Genomic DNA, 23,436 nt, shown 5'->3' with positions numbered 1-23,436 from the left:
CCAAGACATGGCCAGGAAGCATGTTGAACTGACGAAGGAGCTAAAGAATTTCCTGTGCAAAGATAAGGGCTGATATGAGAGCCTTAGACTTTTGGCTTTGTCTTTGATATAGTAACCCCATGTAGGGTCACTGACCCCTCCCTCAAGAGGCTCCAGGAGTTGACAGTTCATCCCCTTGATTACTCAGTTGCTGAGGGTCAGTTGACTGGATTGTTGGTTTGCAATTCAGAGTGATGCCAACAGCATGGGTTCAATTCCCACACGGGCTGAAGGACTCTCCCCTCACCTGAGGTGTGGGGACCCTCGGGTTGAACCACCATTAGTCGTCTATCTAATGAGAGAGCAGGACTACAGTGATTTAACTTTGTGCTGATTCCATCTGGAGAATAGATTAGGTTCCCTACAGTGTGGAAACAGGCCCTTTGGCCCAACCAGTCCACACCGACCCTCCGAAGAGTAACCCACCCAGACCCATTTCCCTCTGACTAATGTGCCTAACACTATGGGCAATGTAGCATGGCCAGCACATCTTTGGACTGTGGGAGGAAACCGGAGGAAACCTACACAGACACGGGGAGAATGTGCAAACTCCACACAGACAGTCGCTCGAGGCTGGAATTGAACCTGGGACCCTGGCGCTGTGAGGCAGCAGGTGCCTGAAAATAATACTTCTCCATTTCCTTTGCCTTTTTTCTATGAGTATTTGCGTATGTATTGGTGCATTAGCGCCAGGATATGCTCAGCTGGGGAACAAAGGGGCAAAGTTTTCCTTGTGGGATTTGAATGCCCATTGCTAGGGACAACTGGGGTCACGAACCCACACTGTTGCAGGAGTGACAGGACGGCCTGGGGGTTACAGCTGAAGCCTGGCCAGTCAGGGAAGGCATCCGAGCCTGTCTGGAGTGCTGGCCATCGCCAGGCAGCTAGTTCCCCTGAACCTTGAGGCTGACCAGAAAATTCCACCACGGTAGATGGTGACTTTTGAATTCAATTTGTTTTTTTTAATATAAAAGAAGGTCGAGAGTCGAAAAGCTCGCGTATCCGTAACCACTGTTGATTTGTTGCAAAACCCCATCTAGTTCACAAATTGAAACCTGCCATCCTTGCTGGGTCTGGCCTAGATGCGGCTCTAGACCCGCAGTGATGCGACTGACTCTCAACTGTCCTCCAGGCCGGAAGAGATGGGCAATGACAGTGACAAACTTATCCCATGAATTAAAAAAAAACCCCCACCAGTTTGGATGCGATGGGAATTTGAACTCCATGATGTTGCCATTCACTCGAACGTTTTAAATGAGTTAGCGAGTTTTGCGAAGATTTGTAGCTCAGGTTGAGGTTCTGGATGTAGCTGTGCTCGCTGAGCTGGGCCTCCGAATGAAGCTTTGTCCAGAGGCTCACTGAAGATGTTACCGAGTATGGTGACGAAATGTCTGAAAATGAAGCTTCCATTTTTAAATGAGCTGCTCTTCTGTTGTAGATCTTGTAGCACAACCTTTTGATCACAAGTATGACCTTGATTGGAGACACCCATTCAGGGGGTCAAAAGAGCGCCTATCGACGCATTGAGAATTCTGATCCGACTTTTCTTTTGAAATCCGAATTGCTTGTCCTTTTGTTGCAGAGGTCGTTGATGAAATGGAAAACGCTGACGGACTCTCCTGAACATGAGAGGTGCGTCGTGCCTTTCGGTATTTGTGAGCTGCTGTCTTGGGCTTTGACCTTTTTTGTTTTGGCTGGGAGGAGGAAGCTGAAGGGAGGGAGGGGGACAGCGCAATTGGCCTCAGTGTTCCCAACCTGGGGGGGGGGGGGGGGGGGAAGGTCATAGAGTCATACTTCATGGAAACGTGAATAGAAGGGTTATGAGGGATGTGTGCCAAACGCTGGCAAATGAGATTGTGTCAGATTGAGATGTCTGGTCGGCCCACCTCGTCCATGCCAACCAGACATTCTAATCTAGTCCCACCTGCCAGCACCCGGCCCATATCCCTCCAAACTCTTCCTATTCATATACCCATCGAGATGCCTTTTAAATTTGTAATTGTACCAGGCTCCACCACTTCCTCTGGCAGCTCATTCCACACACGTACCACCCTCTGTGTGAAAAAGCTGCCCCTTAGGTCCCTTTTAAATCTTTCCCCTCTCACCTTAAGTCTATGCCCTCCAGTTCTGGGCTCCCCCACCCTGAGAAAAACACCTGGTCTATTTACCCTATCCATGCCCCTCATGATTTTATAAACCTCTAAAAGATCACCCCTCAGCCTCCGACGCTCCAGGGAAAACAGCCCCAACCTGTTCAGCCTCTCCCTATAACTCAAACCCTCCAACCCTGGCAACATCCTTGTAAACCTTTCTTGCATCCTTTCCAGTTTAATAACATCCTTCCTGTAGCAGGGCAACCGAAATTGTATGCAGTATGTGACATCTCCAATGTCCTGTACAATCGCACCATGACATCCCAACTCCTGCACTCAATGTTCTGACCAATGAAGGCAAGTGTGCCAAATACTTTCTTCACCGCCCTGTCTCCCTATGTCGCTGCTTTCAAGAAATATGTACCTGCACCCCTAGGTCTCTCTGTTCTGCAAGGCCTGACCATTAACTGTATAAGTCCTGCCCTGGTTTGTCTTACCAAAATGTAACCCATCGCATTTCCTTAAATTAAACTCCATCTGCCACTCCTCAGCCCAGTGACCCAGGTGATCAAGGTCCTGTTGTAATCTAAGGTAACCTTCTTCACTGTCCACTACACCTCCAGTTTTGGTGTCATCCACAAACGTACTGACCAGCGCCTCCCATCTTCTCATCCAAGTTGTTTATATAAATGACAATCTACGGTGGGCCCAGCACTGATTCTTGTAGCACACCACTGGTCACAGGCCTCCAATCTGAAGAACAACCCTTCGCCACCACCCGCTGTCTCCTACTTGGTAGCTCCCTCTGTATCCCATGTGATTGAACCTTACTGACCAGTCTACCATGGAGAATCTTGTCGAAGGCCTTGCGAAGGCTTTCTTTGCGTCTGACCACCAGGAGGGGTGGAGAGGGAAAAAGAGTAAACCCATCCTTAGTTATTGGCAATTATTTTCTGCTGTTTTCTCTTCAGGAGGATTATTACCTTGGAGAAACAAGATGGTGAAGCCTTTGGATTTGAAATTCAGGTATGAGTTGTTTTCCTTTCCCCTCCGTCCCCTGTTGTAACTGACTCCAAAGCCGGCTCATGCCATTAGCTCTTTTGGTTTTGTTCATCTGCTGCCTCCCTGTGTTTTTAATCAGAGATATGTTTGCTTTTCTCTCGCGTGCTCTCTCTGCAGACATATGGCCTGCATCATCGAGATGAAAACACAATGGAAATGTGCACGTTTGTTTGTCGGGTCCGGGAGAACACCCCAGCCGAACTGGGAGGACTGAGACAAGGTAACGAACTGCTCCACTTACGACCCGAACTTGCTCCTTCGGTCTGAGCCAACGAGTGGAAGCTGTGCTGTAAATATTTCTCATTATTTTCTTGTTGATGGTGGCCCTGCCTTTTGGAGACATATATCTCTGGATGAGCTGGCTCCCAGATGCACTGCTGCGTCAGTTGGAAAGCCGACCTACCCAGACGGGGAGGCCTGGCGGCTAAATCAGAGCAGTCGCAGGCCGCTGTGTTTTAAAATGCACGAATTGAAGTCACGGAAATGGTCTCGGTCTCTGAAAGCCATCGCTGGGATTCAAGAAACCGGGTCCCCGTGATAAACCAGCATGGCCTCAGCTAGAGCACAGTGTCTGAGATGAGGGCTCCATGCGCTGGAAAGGCGTGAGGAAGGGTTTCCGAGAAATTGACTGGAATAGACTGAGACGGGACACCATGGGGTCATTTGTCACAGAGCGGTGAAGGTTACTGGGGGATCTGGTCGAGGCCTTCGCAATTGTGAAAGGTTTTGATCATATCGATAAGTAATCCAGAGACCCAGATAATGTTCTGGGGACCCGGGTTTGAATCCTGCCATGGTTGGTGGTATTATTTGAATTCAATAAATATGTGGAAGATATGGATCTGGAAGAGTCTAATAATGACCATGTATCTGATGTCGATTGTTGGAAAAACCTATCTGGGTCACTAATGCCCTTTAGGGGAGGAAACTGTCATCCTTACCTGGTCTGGGCCTACATGTGACTCCAGACCCACAGCAATGGGGTTGACTCTTTACTGCCCTCAGGGCTACGAGCGATGGGTAAATAAAGTGAAACGAACCAAGCAATGAAAAAAACATCTCAGAAAGAACCGACTGATGCAATTAGCGACCGACTGCTGGGATGGCAGTTTGTCACTGAGGCTGTAAGGTTTACAGGTTCCAAACTGACTCCAGGTACTCACACAAGAAAATGGTGAACTGGTGCCATGCAGCACCTCACTCAGTAGGAAATGTTAAATAGCAGCTTCCAACCAGTTGATCCTGATGTTCAGGAAGACGGATCATGTCAAAGGTGTTGTATCTGCACACGGACCGTTCTGTAATGCTGGGAATGGGGGGGTCAGTTGTTGTATGTGGACACGGACTGTACTGTAATGCTGGGGATGGGGTGGTCAGTTGTATCTGTACACGGACTGTACTGTAATGCTGGAGATGGGGGTCAGTTGTATCTGTACGTGGACTGTACTGTAATGCTGGGGATGGGGTGGTCAGTTGTATCTGTACGTGGACTGTACTGTAATGCTGGGGATGGGGGGCATCGGTTGTATCTGCACACGGACTGTACTGTAATGCTGGGGATGGGTGGGGTCAGTTGTTATATCTGCACACGGACTGTACTGTAATGCTGGGGATGGGGGTGTCAGTTGTATCTGTACCACGGACTGTACTGTAATGCTGGGGATGGGGGGCATCGGTTGTATCTGCACACGGACTGTACTGTAATGCTGGGGATGGGGGGCATCGGTTGTATCTGCACACGGACTGTACTGTAATGCTGGGGATGGGGGGCATCGGTTGTATCTGCACACGGACTGTACTGTAATGCTGGGGATGGGGGGCATCGGTTGTATCTGCACACGGACTGTACTGTAATGCTGGGGATGGGGGGCATCGGTTGTATCTGCACACGGACTGTACTGTAATGCTGGGGATGGGGGGCATCGGTTGTATCTGCACACGGACTGTACTGTAATGCTGGGGATGGGGGGCATCGGTTGTATCTGCACACGGACTGTACTGTAATGCTGGGGATGGGGGGCATCGGTTGTATCTGCACACGGACTGTACTGTAATGCTGGGGATGGGGGGCATCGGTTGTATCTGCACACGGACTGTACTGTAATGCTGGGGATGGGGGGCATCGGTTGTATCTGCACACGGACTGTACTGTAATGCTGGGGATGGGGGGCATCGGTTGTATCTGCACACGGACTGTACTGTAATGCTGGGGATGGGGGGCATCGGTTGTATCTGCACACGGACTGTACTGTAATGCTGGGGATGGGGGGCATCGGTTGTATCTGCACACGGACTGTACTGTAATGCTGGGGATGGGGGGCATCGGTTGTATCTGCACACGGACTGTACTGTAATGCTGGGGATGGGGGGCATCGGTTGTATCTGCACACGGACTGTACTGTAATGCTGGGGATGGGGGGCATCGGTTGTATCTGCACACGGACTGTACTGTAATGCTGGGGATGGGGGGCATCGGTTGTATCTGCACACGGACTGTACTGTAATGCTGGGGATGGGGGGCATCGGTTGTATCTGCACACGGACTGTACTGTAATGCTGGGGATGGGGGGCATCGGTTGTATCTGCACACGGACTGTACTGTAATGCTGGGGATGGGGGGCATCGGTTGTATCTGCACACGGACTGTACTGTAATGCTGGGGATGGGGGGCATCGGTTGTATCTGCACACGGACTGTACTGTAATGCTGGGGATGGGGGGCATCGGTTGTATCTGCACACGGACTGTACTGTAATGCTGGGGATGGGGGGCATCGGTTGTATCTGCACACGGACTGTACTGTAATGCTGGGGATGGGGGGCATCGGTTGTATCTGCACACGGACTGTACTGTAATGCTGGGGATGGGGGGCATCGGTTGTATCTGCACACGGACTGTACTGTAATGCTGGGGATGGGGGGCATCGGTTGTATCTGCACACGGACTGTACTGTAATGCTGGGGATGGGGGGCATCGGTTGTATCTGCACACGGACTGTACTGTAATGCTGGGGATGGGGGGCATCGGTTGTATCTGCACACGGACTGTACTGTAATGCTGGGGATGGGGGGCATCGGTTGTATCTGCACACGGACTGTACTGTAATGCTGGGGATGGGGGGCATCGGTTGTATCTGCACACGGACTGTACTGTAATGCTGGGGATGGGGGGCATCGGTTGTATCTGCACACGGACTGTACTGTAATGCTGGGGATGGGGGGCATCGGTTGTATCTGCACACGGACTGTACTGTAATGCTGGGGATGGGGGGCATCGGTTGTATCTGCACACGGACTGTACTGTAATGCTGGGGATGGGGGGCATCGGTTGTATCTGCACACGGACTGTACTGTAATGCTGGGGATGGGGGGCATCGGTTGTATCTGCACACGGACTGTACTGTAATGCTGGGGATGGGGGGCATCGGTTGTATCTGCACACGGACTGTACTGTAATGCTGGGGATGGGGGGCATCGGTTGTATCTGCACACGGACTGTACTGTAATGCTGGGGATGGGGGGCATCGGTTGTATCTGCACACGGACTGTACTGTAATGCTGGGGATGGGGGGCATCGGTTGTATCTGCACACGGACTGTACTGTAATGCTGGGGATGGGGGGCATCGGTTGTATCTGCACACGGACTGTACTGTAATGCTGGGGATGGGGGGCATCGGTTGTATCTGCACACGGACTGTACTGTAATGCTGGGGATGGGGGGCATCGGTTGTATCTGCACACGGACTGTACTGTAATGCTGGGGATGGGGGGCATCGGTTGTATCTGCACACGGACTGTACTGTAATGCTGGGGATGGGGGGCATCGGTTGTATCTGCACACGGACTGTACTGTAATGCTGGGGATGGGGGGCATCGGTTGTATCTGCACACGGACTGTACTGTAATGCTGGGGATGGGGGGCATCGGTTGTATCTGCACACGGACTGTACTGTAATGCTGGGGATGGGGGGCATCGGTTGTATCTGCACACGGACTGTACTGTAATGCTGGGGATGGGGGGCATCGGTTGTATCTGCACACGGACTGTACTGTAATGCTGGGGATGGGGGGCATCGGTTGTATCTGCACACGGACTGTACTGTAATGCTGGGGATGGGGGGCATCGGTTGTATCTGCACACGGACTGTACTGTAATGCTGGGGATGGGGGGCATCGGTTGTATCTGCACACGGACTGTACTGTAATGCTGGGGATGGGGGGCATCGGTTGTATCTGCACACGGACTGTACTGTAATGCTGGGGATGGGGGGCATCGGTTGTATCTGCACACGGACTGTACTGTAATGCTGGGGATGGGGGGCATCGGTTGTATCTGCACACGGACTGTACTGTAATGCTGGGGATGGGGGGCATCGGTTGTATCTGCACACGGACTGTACTGTAATGCTGGGGATGGGGGGCATCGGTTGTATCTGCACACGGACTGTACTGTAATGCTGGGGATGGGGGGCATCGGTTGTATCTGCACACGGACTGTACTGTAATGCTGGGGATGGGGGGCATCGGTTGTATCTGCACACGGACTGTACTGTAATGCTGGGGATGGGGGGCATCGGTTGTATCTGCACACGGACTGTACTGTAATGCTGGGGATGGGGGGCATCGGTTGTATCTGCACACGGACTGTACTGTAATGCTGGGGATGGGGGGCATCGGTTGTATCTGCACACGGACTGTACTGTAATGCTGGGGATGGGGGGCATCGGTTGTATCTGCACACGGACTGTACTGTAATGCTGGGGATGGGGGGCATCGGTTGTATCTGCACACGGACTGTACTGTAATGCTGGGGATGGGGGGCATCGGTTGTATCTGCACACGGACTGTACTGTAATGCTGGGGATGGGGGGCATCGGTTGTATCTGCACACGGACTGTACTGTAATGCTGGGGATGGGGGGCATCGGTTGTATCTGCACACGGACTGTACTGTAATGCTGGGGATGGGGGGCATCGGTTGTATCTGCACACGGACTGTACTGTAATGCTGGGGATGGGGGGCATCGGTTGTATCTGCACACGGACTGTACTGTAATGCTGGGGATGGGGGGCATCGGTTGTATCTGCACACGGACTGTACTGTAATGCTGGGGATGGGGGGCATCGGTTGTATCTGCACACGGACTGTACTGTAATGCTGGGGATGGGGGGCATCGGTTGTATCTGCACACGGACTGTACTGTAATGCTGGGGATGGGGGGCATCGGTTGTATCTGCACACGGACTGTACTGTAATGCTGGGGATGGGGGGCATCGGTTGTATCTGCACACGGACTGTACTGTAATGCTGGGGATGGGGGGCATCGGTTGTATCTGCACACGGACTGTACTGTAATGCTGGGGATGGGGGGCATCGGTTGTATCTGCACACGGACTGTACTGTAATGCTGGGGATGGGGGGCATCGGTTGTATCTGCACACGGACTGTACTGTAATGCTGGGGATGGGGGGCATCGGTTGTATCTGCACACGGACTGTACTGTAATGCTGGGGATGGGGGGCATCGGTTGTATCTGCACACGGACTGTACTGTAATGCTGGGGATGGGGGGCATCGGTTGTATCTGCACACGGACTGTACTGTAATGCTGGGGATGGGGGGCATCGGTTGTATCTGCACACGGACTGTACTGTAATGCTGGGGATGGGGGGCATCGGTTGTATCTGCACACGGACTGTACTGTAATGCTGGGGATGGGGGGCATCGGTTGTATCTGCACACGGACTGTACTGTAATGCTGGGGATGGGGGGCATCGGTTGTATCTGCACACGGACTGTACTGTAATGCTGGGGATGGGGGGCATCGGTTGTATCTGCACACGGACTGTACTGTAATGCTGGGGATGGGGGGCATCGGTTGTATCTGCACACGGACTGTACTGTAATGCTGGGGATGGGGGGCATCGGTTGTATCTGCACACGGACTGTACTGTAATGCTGGGGATGGGGGGCATCGGTTGTATCTGCACACGGACTGTACTGTAATGCTGGGGATGGGGGGCATCGGTTGTATCTGCACACGGACTGTACTGTAATGCTGGGGATGGGGGGCATCGGTTGTATCTGCACACGGACTGTACTGTAATGCTGGGGATGGGGGGCATCGGTTGTATCTGCACACGGACTGTACTGTAATGCTGGGGATGGGGGGCATCGGTTGTATCTGCACACGGACTGTACTGTAATGCTGGGGATGGGGGGCATCGGTTGTATCTGCACACGGACTGTACTGTAATGCTGGGGATGGGGGGCATCGGTTGTATCTGCACACGGACTGTACTGTAATGCTGGGGATGGGGGGCATCGGTTGTATCTGCACACGGACTGTACTGTAATGCTGGGGATGGGGGGCATCGGTTGTATCTGCACACGGACTGTACTGTAATGCTGGGGATGGGGGGCATCGGTTGTATCTGCACACGGACTGTACTGTAATGCTGGGGATGGGGGGCATCGGTTGTATCTGCACACGGACTGTACTGTAATGCTGGGGATGGGGGGCATCGGTTGTATCTGCACACGGACTGTACTGTAATGCTGGGGATGGGGGGCATCGGTTGTATCTGCACACGGACTGTACTGTAATGCTGGGGATGGGGGGCATCGGTTGTATCTGCACACGGACTGTACTGTAATGCTGGGGATGGGGGGCATCGGTTGTATCTGCACACGGACTGTACTGTAATGCTGGGGATGGGGGGCATCGGTTGTATCTGCACACGGACTGTACTGTAATGCTGGGGATGGGGGGCATCGGTTGTATCTGCACACGGACTGTACTGTAATGCTGGGGATGGGGGGCATCGGTTGTATCTGCACACGGACTGTACTGTAATGCTGGGGATGGGGGGCATCGGTTGTATCTGCACACGGACTGTACTGTAATGCTGGGGATGGGGGGCATCGGTTGTATCTGCACACGGACTGTACTGTAATGCTGGGGATGGGGGGCATCGGTTGTATCTGCACACGGACTGTACTGTAATGCTGGGGATGGGGGGCATCGGTTGTATCTGCACACGGACTGTACTGTAATGCTGGGGATGGGGGGCATCGGTTGTATCTGCACACGGACTGTACTGTAATGCTGGGGATGGGGGGCATCGGTTGTATCTGCACACGGACTGTACTGTAATGCTGGGGATGGGGGGCATCGGTTGTATCTGCACACGGACTGTACTGTAATGCTGGGGATGGGGGGCATCGGTTGTATCTGCACACGGACTGTACTGTGGGCGGCACGGTGGCACAGTGGTTAGCACTGCTGCCTCACAGCGCCTGAGACCCGGGTTCAGTTCCCGCCTCAGGCGACTGACTGTGTGGAGTTTGCACGTTCTCCCCGTGTCTGCGTGGGTTTCCTCCAGGCACTCCGGTTTCCTCCCACAGTCCAAAGATGTGCAGGTCAGGTGAATTGGCCTTGCTAAATTGTCCATAGTGCTAGGTAAGGGGTAAATGTAGGGGCATGGGTGGGTTGCGCTTCGGCGGGTCGGTGTGGACTTGTTGGGCCGAAGGGCCTGTTTCCACGCTGTAATCTAATCTAATCTAATCTGTAATGCTGGTGTCCGGGGGGGTCAGCTGTTGTATTGGTGCACAGACTGTTGTGTAATGCTGGGGATGGGGGGTCAGTTGTTGTATTTGTGCACTGACTGTACAGTAAATCTGAGTGAGTTCTGGATTTTCCTCATTGTCTGTTTTGACTGCTGACATGCCAGTTCCACTTGTTGACCAATCTCAATCCTGCTCCCTTTTGCACTACGTTAATTTTGTATTAGCCCACCCCAATTTAACCAAGTTCCTTTTGAAATATGTTCCAAGTCTCGTGCAGATATCCTGTCCTGGCAGAAAATGCTTCGCTGATCTCACTTGCAGCCGAAGAGGTCGAGGGTTTTTTTTTTCTAAACGATGCTTAGTTGGAACTCACAGGAGCTGCACTTTGTTTCCAGGTGACACCATCACCAGCATCAACGGGACACTTGTGTCTGGATTCCGCCATCGAGATATTGTGGATCTTATCAAATCGTCAGGAAATTTCCTGAGGTAATCTAACAGAAGAAAAGATGGCACAATATATGTTTTTCATGTTCAGGCTAATAATTATTTCAGACCAGTAGAATTTCTAAAATGGCGCATGGGTGTGGAAAAATGCCAGTAGTCCAGGCCCCAAAATGGAGTTTTGGTATTTGGTTCTAAGTCACACTGTTGTTCCTAATCAACATTAAAATGATGGGTTTTTTTTGAAAAATTATATTCTTCCTTTCCATCTTTCATTAAATGTACTCATTCTTGCTGAGGCTGGTTTCCATGACAACCCTTAAGGCATCATTATCATACATGGGCCTAAACACAAGTTTGTTTTTAATTCCTTCACAAGATGAGGGCGTTGCTGGCTGGCTCAGCAGTTATTGCCCGTTCTTAATTCCCCAGAGGGCAGTAAAGAGTCAATGACATTGCCATGGGTCTGGAGTCACATGTAGGCCCAGACCAGGTAAGAATGGCAGTTTCCTTCCCTAAAGGGCATGAGTGAACCAGATGGGCTTTTCCAACAATCAGAGTGGTCCTGGAAAAGCACAGCAGGTCAGGCAGCATCCGAGGAGCAGGAAAATCGACATTTCGGGCAAAAGTCCTTTATCAGGGCTACCAGTACATAACTACATCACTACATAAGGTGGTACTGAGGCACAGAGACCAAGTTCATGGTCTGTGTCGACTGATCCGAGCTGGACTGGTGCGAAAGGTTTGAATGCTCTGGGATGGCAGACAGGAAAGACCAAAAAGCGAGGTTCCACTGATGAAGGGCTTTGGCCCGAAACGTCGATTTTCCTGCTCCTCGGCTGCTGCGCTTTTCCAGCACCACTCTGATCTAAACTCTGGTTTCTAGCATCTGCAGTCCTCCCTTTTGCCTTTTCCAACAATCAGCAATGGCTGCACAATTATCATTTGACTCCCTTTTCTCTTCTGGTTTTTTGAATGAAAGTTGCATTTATCCTTTCATAGTAGGAACAGAACCCATATCTCCAGAACATCAGTCTGGCATTCTGGATTATTAGTTCAGGAACATTACCACTGGGCCACCCCTTTTTTTTATGTTTGGTGTTTCTCACCAAATGTTCGTACGTGGGCTTTTTCCAACAGGGGCGATGTCACCAAATCACAATCAATCAAAGGGAGACTTCATTTTCATTTCATTTCATTCCCGACAGTGTGGAAACAGGCCCTTCGGCCCAACAAGTCCACACTGACCCTCCGAATGATGGTCTTGTGTTGTTATCACTGGACTGTTTGTCCAGAGACCCAGATAATGCTCTGGGAATCCCGGGTTGAATCCCAACATGGCAGATGGTGGAATTTAAATTCAATAAAGTGTCTGGAATTAAGAGTCTAATGATGACGACGAAACCATTGTCAACTGTTGGAAAAATTCATCCGGTTCACTGATGAAACTGCCATCCTTACCCAGTCTGGTGTGGGCCTACATGTGACTCCGGAACCACAGCAATGTGGTTGACTCTTTTCCGTCCTCTGAGCAATTGGGGATGGGCAATAAATGTTGGCCCAGCCAGTGATGACCTCATCTTGTGAATGAATTACATAAAAAAAAAAGTACTGGAACCTCTCTTTTTGGTCTTTTCCTGTCTGCCATTCCAGAGCATTCAAAACCTTTCGCAACAGTCCAGCTCGGATGAGTCGACACAGACCATGAACTTGGTCTCTGTGCCTCAGTACCACCTTATGTAGTGATGGCACTACTGGTAGGAGCCACATGGCAAATTTCCTGTCTTTCATAGGATTGTTGGAGGCCATGTCAGCAGGGAGAGGGTCCCCTTGGGAACCGATGGACAGAGGGAGGTGTCTCAACATGTTGTTTGCACTTCATTGGTTGGTCACGGCGCAGAGTTGGCAGTGAACTGGGAAGCTATCAGTAGAGGACATCAGTGAGCTCATGGCCAGCATTGAGAGAGTCGGTGGAAAAGCTGCTGAAGAATAAGTAGAGGTGAGGAGAGAACTTGCATTTTGAAAAGTCAATTAACTGGTCCATTCCCACTGACAGGCTGGAGACGGTGTATGGCACCTCCATCAGGCAAGCTGAGTTGGAAACCAGACTGCAGTACCTGAAGGTGAGTGGCATCTTGCTGTGCTCTGGGCCTCTGAGCATTTACTTAATGGGGACCATGGATGCCAAATTAAAGGGCAATTTTCACACACCGCAAGTCCTGAGGTTAGTGAGGGAATCTGCTCTCTGAAGATAGATTTCCCCCATTGGAGCATCACCATTTTGACAGTGAACACCTTAAAAAAAAATAAAAATCGCTGGAATGGTATCTGTGGATTCAAGCACTGTAAAGTTCAGATCAAGAAGCTGTTGTTAGATGGCACGGTGGCTCAGTGGTTAGCACTGCTGCCTCACAGTGCCAGGGACCCGGGTTCGATTCCAGCCTTGGGTGACCGCATCTATGTGGGTTTCCTCCTACACTCCAAAGACGTGCAAGTTTGGTGCATTGGCCACACTAAATTTTCCACAGCATCCAGGGATGCACAGGCTAGGTAGATTAACCACAGGAAATGTAGGGTTATATGGATAGGATAGAGGGTGGGCTGCTCTTCAGAGGGTCAGTGTGAACTTAATGGGTTGAATGGCCTACTTCCACACTGGATTCTATTCTATGATTCTCCTGGACGCTCTGGCCCTAATTCTCAGATTGTGCCTTCAGGGTCTAGAATCCCCAGCCAGTGGAAATAGTTTATCTTTCCTGTCAATGTCTTGAAGATTTCAATCAGATCACCCCTTATCCTTCAAAATTCCAGAAAACAGGCCTTGTTTGTATAATCTCTCCCCGTGACTTAGCCCCTGAAATCCAGGTATCATTCTTGTCAACCTATTCCCAAGGCCAACCTGTCCTTCCTAAGGTGTGGTGCACAGAGTACTTCCAAGTGGGGGTCCACCCAGGATTTTGTATAACTGCAGCATTGGGCTTTCTGTGTACGACATCATTCTTTAATCAACTGGGCTGAGGGTTTGCGGTATCAGACAGTTTTAGTCCAGAAACCAGAGAGCGATCATCCAGGCTGACACTCCGGTGCAGTGCTGAAGGAGGGCAGCTCTGTTGGGAGTGCTATCTTTCGGATACGACGTTCAACTGAGGTCCCGTCGTGCTCTTTCCGAGAGAGGTAAAAGGATCCCATTAACAGACACTCTTTGGAGAAGACATCCCCTGATGTCCTGGCCCCTTATAACCAACAACATGGAAACATTAACACCACAAGCAGAAATTGCGACAGAATGAAAACTCAGCAGGCCTGGCAGCATCTCCGGAGAGAAATCCGAATTAACGTTTCAGTTCCAGTTCGGGAAGGGGGTTCTGAAGCAGGGTCACTCGACCCAAAACATGAACTCGGCTTTCTCTCTCCACGGCTGCTGCCAGACCTGCTGAATCTCTCCAGCAATCTCTGTTTTGGGGTCTGACTTCCAGCATTTCCTGCAGTTCTTTTTGTTTCTGGTTGTTAGCTCATTGCTGTTTGTCGGGGCTTGCTGTTTGTGATCAGCGGTTGCTGCGTTGCCTACATGACAACACCTTTCAATGCCATTTCACTGACTGCAAACCGCTTTGGGATGCCCTGGGGTTGGCGAGAGGCGCTACGGGAATGGAAGTTGTCGTTTCAACTCCTCAAGCGCCCCTGACCCCCCCCACCAACCATTATCTCCTTAGGGCTCTGCCACCTCTGATTCTGGGCTGGGACTGGGTCTAAGATTTCTCACGGAGGCTTATTGCTGTTTTCACTTTGTAGCAAACACTGCAGGAGAAATGGGAAGAGTACAGATCTCTAATGGTTCAGGAACAGAGGTTGGTGCACGGTAAGTGACCTGCTCACTTTCTCCTTTGTGGGGGTTCGGGGAGGGTGGAGGGGGGGTGGTGTTGTCCAGGAACAGGGCAGTGTGTGGTCCTCTGTTGACCATGACCAAGCTACATTCGGAGTGGAGCTCAGGTTTTATAGAAGTTTGGATACTTAGCGGAACGCTATATCCTGGTTTACAGCCAGCACCAAACAAACCACTGACTGTGAAATAAACTGCATTAAGCTCCAAGTCTTGGCATTGTGCCCACTTGTCAATGAGACCAAACCTCGGATTTGCTCCCTTGAATTTTATTCGTGCAGGCTTTTGGATGGCGAGATGGGGACAGTTTTTTTAAAAAGGACTGTGCCCTGCTGCAATGTTTTAATGGACTGACATGCAGACGATAAGGTCATCGCATATAGCAGGCACCTTGGCAGGGCAAAGGTACAATGCCCATTGCCTGGAGCGAGCATATTGGTGCCAATGCGATTGGCACACGCGTGATTAACGGTGACTGTTACAACCAAGAAGCCTTTTTAATAAATAAAGAAAGCATGTCAGCCGGCGCTGTCTTTGCATTCCCCCCTGCTCTGTCTTCATGCCCCCCCCCCCGATCATGCAGCAGCCTTCTCTGCTTTTCCTGCAATGTTAGAGAGCTGAAGGCCGTATTGGCATTGGAATAAGGCGCAGAAATGGCCTGCAAAAGCTGGCACGCTTAACATGCCTTTGTCGTCAATGCCCGTGGCAATGGCAAACAGTCCATGGCATTTGCTGAACGTAGGTGCCAGGCTACAAAAGAAGGAGACAGCACACGCAGTGTCACAGCAATTGCACATGGCTCGCTGAATATTTGAGTGTAAACTGGTTCCATTGTCACCCTCTCCTCCCTCCCAAGCTGTAACGTTTTCTTCTTTCACTTGCTGCATTTTCATACGCATTTTTAGCCATTTGTCCCCTGCTGACCCTGTTAGTTTGTGCATACCACTGGCCAGATACTGTCTTTGTGCATCGCCAGCATAGAATTCCAGAGAATAGGAGCAGGAGGAGGCCATTCAGCCCTTCAAGCCTGCTCGACCATTCAATACGACCATGTCTGATCATCCAACTCCGTTCCCTGTTCCCACTTTCTCCCCCCTGCTCTTTGACCCTTTCGCCCTAAGAGCTATATTGACCTCCTTCTCGAAACTATTCCATGTTCTATCCACAACCTCTTTCTGTGGTAGAGAATTCCACAGGCTCCCCCACTCTCTGGGTGAAGATATCTCTCCTCATCTCAGTCCGAAATGGTCTACCCGGTGTCCTTAGACTGTGACCCCCCTGGTTCGGAACTCCCTGGTCACTGGGAATATCCTTCCTGTTTTTACTCTGTCTAGTCCGGTTAGAATTCTTTGGTTTCGATGAGATCTCCTCCTCATTCTCATAAACTCCAGTGAATATAGTCCTAACTGATCTAGTCTCTCTTCATACGTCAGTCCTGCCATCCCTGGAATCAGTCTGGGAAACCTTTGCTGGACTCCCTCCATCACCAGAACATCCTTCCTCAGATAAGGAGACCCACACTGCACACAATACTCCAGGTGTGGTCTCACCAAGGCCCTGTCCAACTGCAGCAAGACATCCCTGCTACTGTACTCGAACCCTCTCACTATGAAGGCCCAACATCCCATTGACCTTCTTCACCTCCTGCTGCCCCCTGCAGGCTTACTTACAGTGGCTGGTGCACAAGGGCACCCAGGTCTCACTGCACCTCCCCCTTTCCCAATCTCTCGCCACTCAGAGAATAATCCACCTTCACATTTCTGCTCCCAAAGTGAGCAAAACACTGCCAATCACACTGTAACACCTCTGCATCCTCCTGACACCTCACCCTCCCACCCAGCTCGGTGTTGTCTGCAAACTTGGGATATGACATAGAGTTCCCTCATCCAAATCATTAACGTATATTGGGAATAGCTGGGGTCCAAGCACTGATCCTTGTGGTCCTCCATTCGTCACTGCCTGCCACTTGGAAAAAAAGACCTGTTAATTCGTACGCTGAGATCTGGTTGGGAGACAGGGGATACAACTTATCTCGATACAGTAGCGTCAATCGCATTTGCTAAGTTTTGAACTTTATTGAAAGCCTGCTGAGAACGTGTCCCAGCCATTTGAATTAAAGCCATCTGTAATTGCCGTTCCAGTGCCCTGCAATGCCCTCCGTTATCCTATTGCCCTAATCAGGAACTGGGCAAGCAGCTCTTGTCTTGAGTTGAACCCAGCTCCTCACCAGCTCATTGAGCTGAGGGAGTTATCCTGCCAGATAGTGGGCACTGCTTGGCATAGTGCAGAGGCTTTGCAAACCAACTTGTTCAGTTTAGACCATTCCGGCTTTCAGCCCGGTTAGCGATGGGGATGGAACTACAACAGCCTCACCCCTCACCCCAAAAACCTCAGGCAAAGGGTGGCGACGGGCTGCCATGTTGGAAGGTATAGGTGGGTTGGCATGGTCAGACCTTACTGCGACATCCTCAGGACAAAGGAAGACCAGTCCGGATCCGGTTCACCTACCATCCTGATGGTCTCATGGTACAACCATAAATGGAGGTGGGTGACTAATGCTCACAATGAAATGCCATCAGCTAACCCACCATTGACTGAGAGAATGCATAAGGAACAATGGGACAAAATGGCCTGTTCCCCTGGCAAGGCCAACATTTGCTGCCTATCTGTAAATGTCCCTTGAGCTGAGTGGCTTTCCCATTTCAGTGGGTGGCGAAGAGTCAGCCACATTAGGCTGTGGGTCTGGAGTCACGTGTAGGCCAGACCAGGTGAGGATGACAGATTTCCTTCTCTAAAGGGCATTCATGAACCTGATGGGTTTTCCCAACAAAACGGTAACAGTTGCCACATCCCGACTCAGACTGCTCTGATTACACCCTGAAAGAAATTCACCTTTGTGTGAATTAATCCCAACCTTCCCTCCGGTTCTGAAAGCAGTTGGCTCCATCAACTGACCATTTGAGATCCTCCTTTCACTGATTAGCTTGGAATTTAGCAATGTCCACCCCTGTTCCATCAAGCAAACCCAATGTTGCCTGGTTGTACAGTCCTGGACAAAGGGAAACCGCTTATTACATTCCACATTATCTCATGCCTCTAGCAGGGTGTCCAAAAGTAGGGGTCAGCACCCCAAGTGGGGTCGCAAACTGAAATTGTGTGGCTATGAGGTCCAAGGTGGCAATGGCTACCGCAGTTAGTCATAAGAGTCATAGAGATGTACAGCACGGAAACAGACCCTTCGGTCCAACTCGTCCATGCCGACCGGATATCCTAACTTAATCTAGTCCCACCTGCCAGCACCCGGCCCATATCCCTCCAAACCCTTCCTATTCATATACCCACCCAGATGCCTTTTAAATGCTGTAATTGTACCAGCCTCCAACACTTCCTCTGGCAGCTCATTCCATACACGTACCACCCTCTGTGTGAAAAAGTTGCCCCTTAGGTCTCTTTTATATCTTTCCCCTCTCACCCTAAACCTATACCCTCTAGTTCTGGACTCCCTGACCCCAGGGAAAAGACTTTGTCTATTTATCCTACCCATGCCCCTCATGATTTTATAAGGTCACCCCTCAGCCTCTGATGCTCCAGGGAAAACAGCCCCAGCGCATTCAGTCTCTCCCTATAGCTCATACCCTCCAACCCTGGCAACATCCTTGTAAATCTTCTCCACCATCGTTTTCCCCTGTTCTCCTGGGTGCTCTCTCCCTCTTCCCCCTGCGCTCCTCAGCCTTTTTTAAGCTCTCCCTACTCCCTGCGTCTCGCTGAGGGCTTGGAACCATTTCCAAGCCTGGAAAACTGGGTCACAGTTGGGAGATAGGTTGGGAGCGACCGATCGATAGAATCTTCATCACTTTTCCATCACCTCTTGACCCTCTCTTCAATCTCTGCTCCTCAATCCAGTCCACCCAACTCTTCAGTCATTCTGCTTTACCATCCTTTCCAATCTCCTGTTTTTCTCTTCTGGTGATCGGAGTGGGATGCAACAGCTTAAAGTCTCGTTCAGCCAATGATGTATGAAACAGCAGGATTACCTTACTTCCTACCCAACTGGTCATGCGCCTGGCATCTGGTTTTGCCATCGAGTCTCCTTGTTGGAATAGCTCTAAGTCACGATGTAGTTTGCTGATTCTCACTGTTTTGACTCACAAAGAACAAGCATTTCAGTAGGTGATACCCGAGGGCTTCAGTGCCTGCAGTCTTGTTCCCAGTGGTCTAAGTCTAGCTTGGCATAGTCTGCCTGGCACCTGTTTGAGATCCACCGTGAATTTGAATCCACTCCTTTTAAGATGCCGGTTGTAGTGGTGGGCTCTGTCTTGTCAGCTGGCACTCTACGCGCACTCTGCCAACGCTGGCTCCCTCAATCCAATGGCAGCGATGTAGACCCAGTGGAGAGACTGGCTCTGTGAGGCTCTCACAAGGATAACGGAGCTGGACTTGGCTGTCTGAGCGGAAGGGTGCCAGTCGCCTGCAGCCCCGAGCGCCAACATAAACGTGGCGAACCCCTTTGTCTGTCGACCTCACCGCCTGGTGTTTCTGCCCTCTCTCCAGGCATTGTGTCAAAAGATCCGAGTGTTTATGACGCTTTCGAGTCGGTGAGAGCCAGCCTCTGTGGCCAAGCACACTACCTCAGCCCTTCCGCCCAGAGGCAGCCCGGCTCCGGCGGCAGTACCCGCTGCAGTGCCATGGAGGGCGAAGACGAGCCCATTTATCAGACTTGTATCTTTGACCCGTTGGACACGGGCAGCGATGACAGCCATGGCAGCGAGGTGGTGCTCGCCAAAAAGCTACTAACGAGGAGCGTAAGCGCCAAGGCTGGGCACAACGGAGTCACCTGCTCCTCCTGGGATAAAGGCAACAACCAGAGCGCCTTTGGAACACTGCCGAGGAAGTCCAGGAGGAAAAGCTTGCGGAAGAGGCTGCTGAAGTATATCCCCGGACTCAACCGTTCAGTGGAAGAGGAAGAAAGCCAATTGTAGGCTGAGGGGCAGCGTCTTTATTTATTGCAATTCCCAGATTTTTGCCACTAAAATGACCACCAGGAGGATTGAGGGTACCAAAGTGCTTTGATTTCACGCCTTTGCACAGCGGATAGGTAACACAGAATTGCCTGAGGAGCCAGTCGGACAGTATCAACACCTTCAATAAACCTGCTTTGCAGTTTGAGTTGACTCTGGGGTGGGAGGGCTTGTAAGGTTCAATTGTAACTGCTTATGACCTTGTCAATGAACTGGGGCTGCCTGGGTGAGGTAGAGAACAGTTCCCTTCCCTTGTGTCCCTATGTAAGACAGTCCTTTTTAACAATTGTTTTCCAACTGTCACTCGACCCCTCCCCCCCACCCCTTTAATGGCAAGGGAGAAAACTTTTTTGCGCTATGGGGTCAGAGCAGGTTCGAAAGGCTGATTGGCGAAATTCCTGCTCCCATTTTTTTCATGAACAGGGAATTGGACAGCTCCACTGAAGAGCGAGAGAGAACTGGTCTGGTGGGCCGAATGTCCTCTTGCTGTGCAGTGTCAGGCTTTGATGCTATCTCATCCAAAGGCACAGACTCCTGCCCAGGACTGGGGGCACTTCCACTGGTACCACCATCTTTGTACCTTGCCCGGCCAGGCATTCCTCAAGCTGCGGGCATTGCCATCCATGCACTGGGGCATTCTCCTATCAAAGCAATCCCCCTCCTCCCCCACCGCTGTCCAAACTATTGTGGTTTTTCTTGTTTTGGCTACAGCGCCAAATTTATGGTCTTTTGCGCCTGGCCGCCATTTTCTTCACAGCTTTGAGGTGTCGTCAGCCGATTTTTTTTTTGTCCTGCGGGGTGTGTCTGATGTCACTCTCTGTCCCGCTGAATAAAATCACCTGACGACACCTCAGAGCTGTGAAGAAAATGGCGGCCAGGCGCAAAAGACCATAAATTTGGTGCTGTAGCCAAAACAAGAAAAACCGCAAGAGTTTGAACAGCAGTGGGTGGCTTTGTGCTAATGTAAGTAAGAAATTCGCGGTTGGGAGGAAGTTGAGAAGGTGACATTCAGAGTGAGCTTGGTTAAAGAGTTTTGTTGTGACTAGAGATGGGGGGGGCAAAGAGTTTGGATTTTTTTCCAATAGGTGATGTCAGTCTTATTTTACCCCATTTGAACCTTTTCTCACTCTCCGTGTCAAACCGAGCAGAAGCGAGCCATTCAGCCCCTTGAGTCTATCCTGCTGCTCTGAATCTGTATGGAGGGAGAATTCCACATCCCCGACTGACCCCTGGCCCCTCCATCAGCCAAAGTCGACCATGTTGGCTGTGGTCGGGAGTCGCCTGCAGACCAGACCGGGCAAGGATGGCAGATTTCCTTCCCCCTCTGGTAAACCAGGCGGGGCATTTGCAACGGTAACACGATCAGCATTACTGAGACCAGCTTTCTATTCCATATCCATTCATCCAACTTAGATTCCAGCAACCGCTGTGGTAGGATTTGCAGGCATATTTCTGCTCCCCCCCCCCCCACCGCCAAAGCCTTAACTGCAGCCTCTGGGTTTTGAGTCCAGTGACAGTGCCACATCTGAGAAATGGACTTGTGTCTTTTTGTCAGGACGCCTGGCGACTGGCATGACCAAGATGGTGGCCGAGGGGCAGGTTTGGAAAAACCCAAATGATTCTCAAACTGGCTTGCCATGAAGCCATCTTCCTAGCCTCGCCACCAGTCTGTGTTCCAGCCTTTGGCAGCACATTGTAAGTTGAGAGACGTGACAGCAAGTTCCATGTATTACAGGCCATTTCCATTGAATGGAGGCTCCCGTGCTATCACAGACAATGATACATCCATAATATTAACCAAACTTCAACCCTGTGCTGGTATAAATCTGTGCAGCAAATCCTCATGGCATGGCGTTTTGGGAGAACGTTTTCCAAATCTAACACAGTAATTCCCAATTTTCATCTGCTCTGAGCCCAGTTGCAGCCATTCCAAACCTGCTATCCCAATGGATACCAATCCCATTGGGAAGAGCTTCTCCCTATCCAGCTGTACCCCAAACACAGTCTCAGAGAGCGAGCAAGAGCCGGTGAGAAACTCTAGTGTACATGGCTTGCAGCTCCCACAGTCTTAACCTATTTTTGGATCAAATGAGCGAGATCAGGTGGGATTCCACAAAGCTCATGGATTCAAGAGGTTTATAAAATCATGAGGGGCATGGCTAGAGTGCCTTTTCCCCAGGTTGGGGGAGCCCAGACCTGGAGGGCATAGGTTTAAGGTGAGAGGGGAAAGATTTTAAAAGGGGCTTAAGGGGTAACTTTTTCACACAGAGGGTGGTGCGTGAGTGGAATGAGCTGCCAGAGGAAGTGGTGGAGGCTGGTACAATTACAGCATTTAAAAGGCATCTGGATGGGTACATGAATAGGAAGGGTTTGGAGGGATATGGGCTGGCAAATGGGACTTGATTAGTTTAGGATATCTGGTCGGTATGGATGAGTTGGACCAAAGGTCTGTTTCCGTGCAGTACATCTCTGACTCTGAGTAAAGGCAAAATCTTACCAGACTATAGCACTGCTGTCTCATTAGCGAGAGAGATGACCAGTGGTGGTTTAACCTGATGGTCACCACGCCTCAGGCGAGGGGGGAGGTTGCGAAGGAGAGTGTTTCCATGGTAACCTCAGTTGTAATTGAACCCACGCTGCATTGCAAACCAGCCATCCGAGCGAACTGATCCCCTCCACTGAGTAACACCCATGACACGGAGCAGCAGGTAGAGCCATGGTAAGGGCTTGAGTATTGCAGGACTGAAGGGGTTAAAAAAAAAAGAGTGGTAACTGAATGGGCCAGGTCACTGCCTCTTTAAACAAGCTTCTGACCGAGCTGCTCTCGAAATAGCTCTGCAGCCATGCCTCTATTCAGTGACCACAAAGGCTTCTAGACACTGGTTATGCGGAAAAGAAACACGTTACTGACAGGACGTGGTGTGGGAACTGTCTGCTTTGAGACCCGAATCTTTCACAAGTTGAAATGCAGTCAAGGCAGGAAGCTGGTGGGGGGAGCAGCTGTGGGGGATGGGGGAGTGGCTGGTGGGGGGAGCAGCTGTGGGGGATGGGGGAGTGGATGTCAACATCAGCTGTGACAGGCTAAAATCAGAAAGCTCTCGATGCAAAGGAAGCCTGTCAGTAACATGAAACAATAGGCAGGCTGAAGGATGGCTGCATCCTGCTTCAGATTGGAGTTAATCCAGTTGAGATTAGGTTTGCTCATTATCATGAGTGGCTAAAGCCTGAAGGCTAGGCCTCTGATCAGCTGCCTTGGGCCATCGACCTTTTTAAAGCTTTGCCCGACGCTGGCAATAACTGAGAAATTCAGCCAAGCTTTGAGTGAATGGTAAC

General features: G+C 50.8%; 1 protein-coding gene across 1 annotated transcript; it reads left to right on the top strand.

Moving 5' to 3' along the window:
• Positions 1–611: 611 nt before the first annotated feature.
• Positions 612–22,308, top strand: LOC122543398 (general receptor for phosphoinositides 1-associated scaffold protein-like). The gene is made up of 7 exons (XM_043682098.1): positions 612–1,671; positions 3,104–3,158; positions 3,312–3,414; positions 11,157–11,250; positions 13,262–13,328; positions 14,998–15,064; positions 19,637–22,308. Exons 1-7 carry the CDS (start codon positions 1,508–1,510, stop codon positions 20,062–20,064), a joined length of 978 nt encoding a protein of 325 aa, XP_043538033.1. The 5' UTR covers positions 612–1,507; the 3' UTR covers positions 20,065–22,308.
• Positions 22,309–23,436: the final 1,128 nt, after the last annotated feature.

The sequence above is a fragment of the Chiloscyllium plagiosum genome, chromosome 43 (genome assembly GCF_004010195.1).
Source record: "Chiloscyllium plagiosum isolate BGI_BamShark_2017 chromosome 43, ASM401019v2, whole genome shotgun sequence".
Taxonomy (NCBI): Eukaryota; Metazoa; Chordata; class Chondrichthyes; order Orectolobiformes; family Hemiscylliidae; genus Chiloscyllium; species Chiloscyllium plagiosum.
The sequence above is the reverse complement of the archived record's forward strand: the minus strand, read 5'-3'. Positions and strand labels throughout refer to the sequence as shown.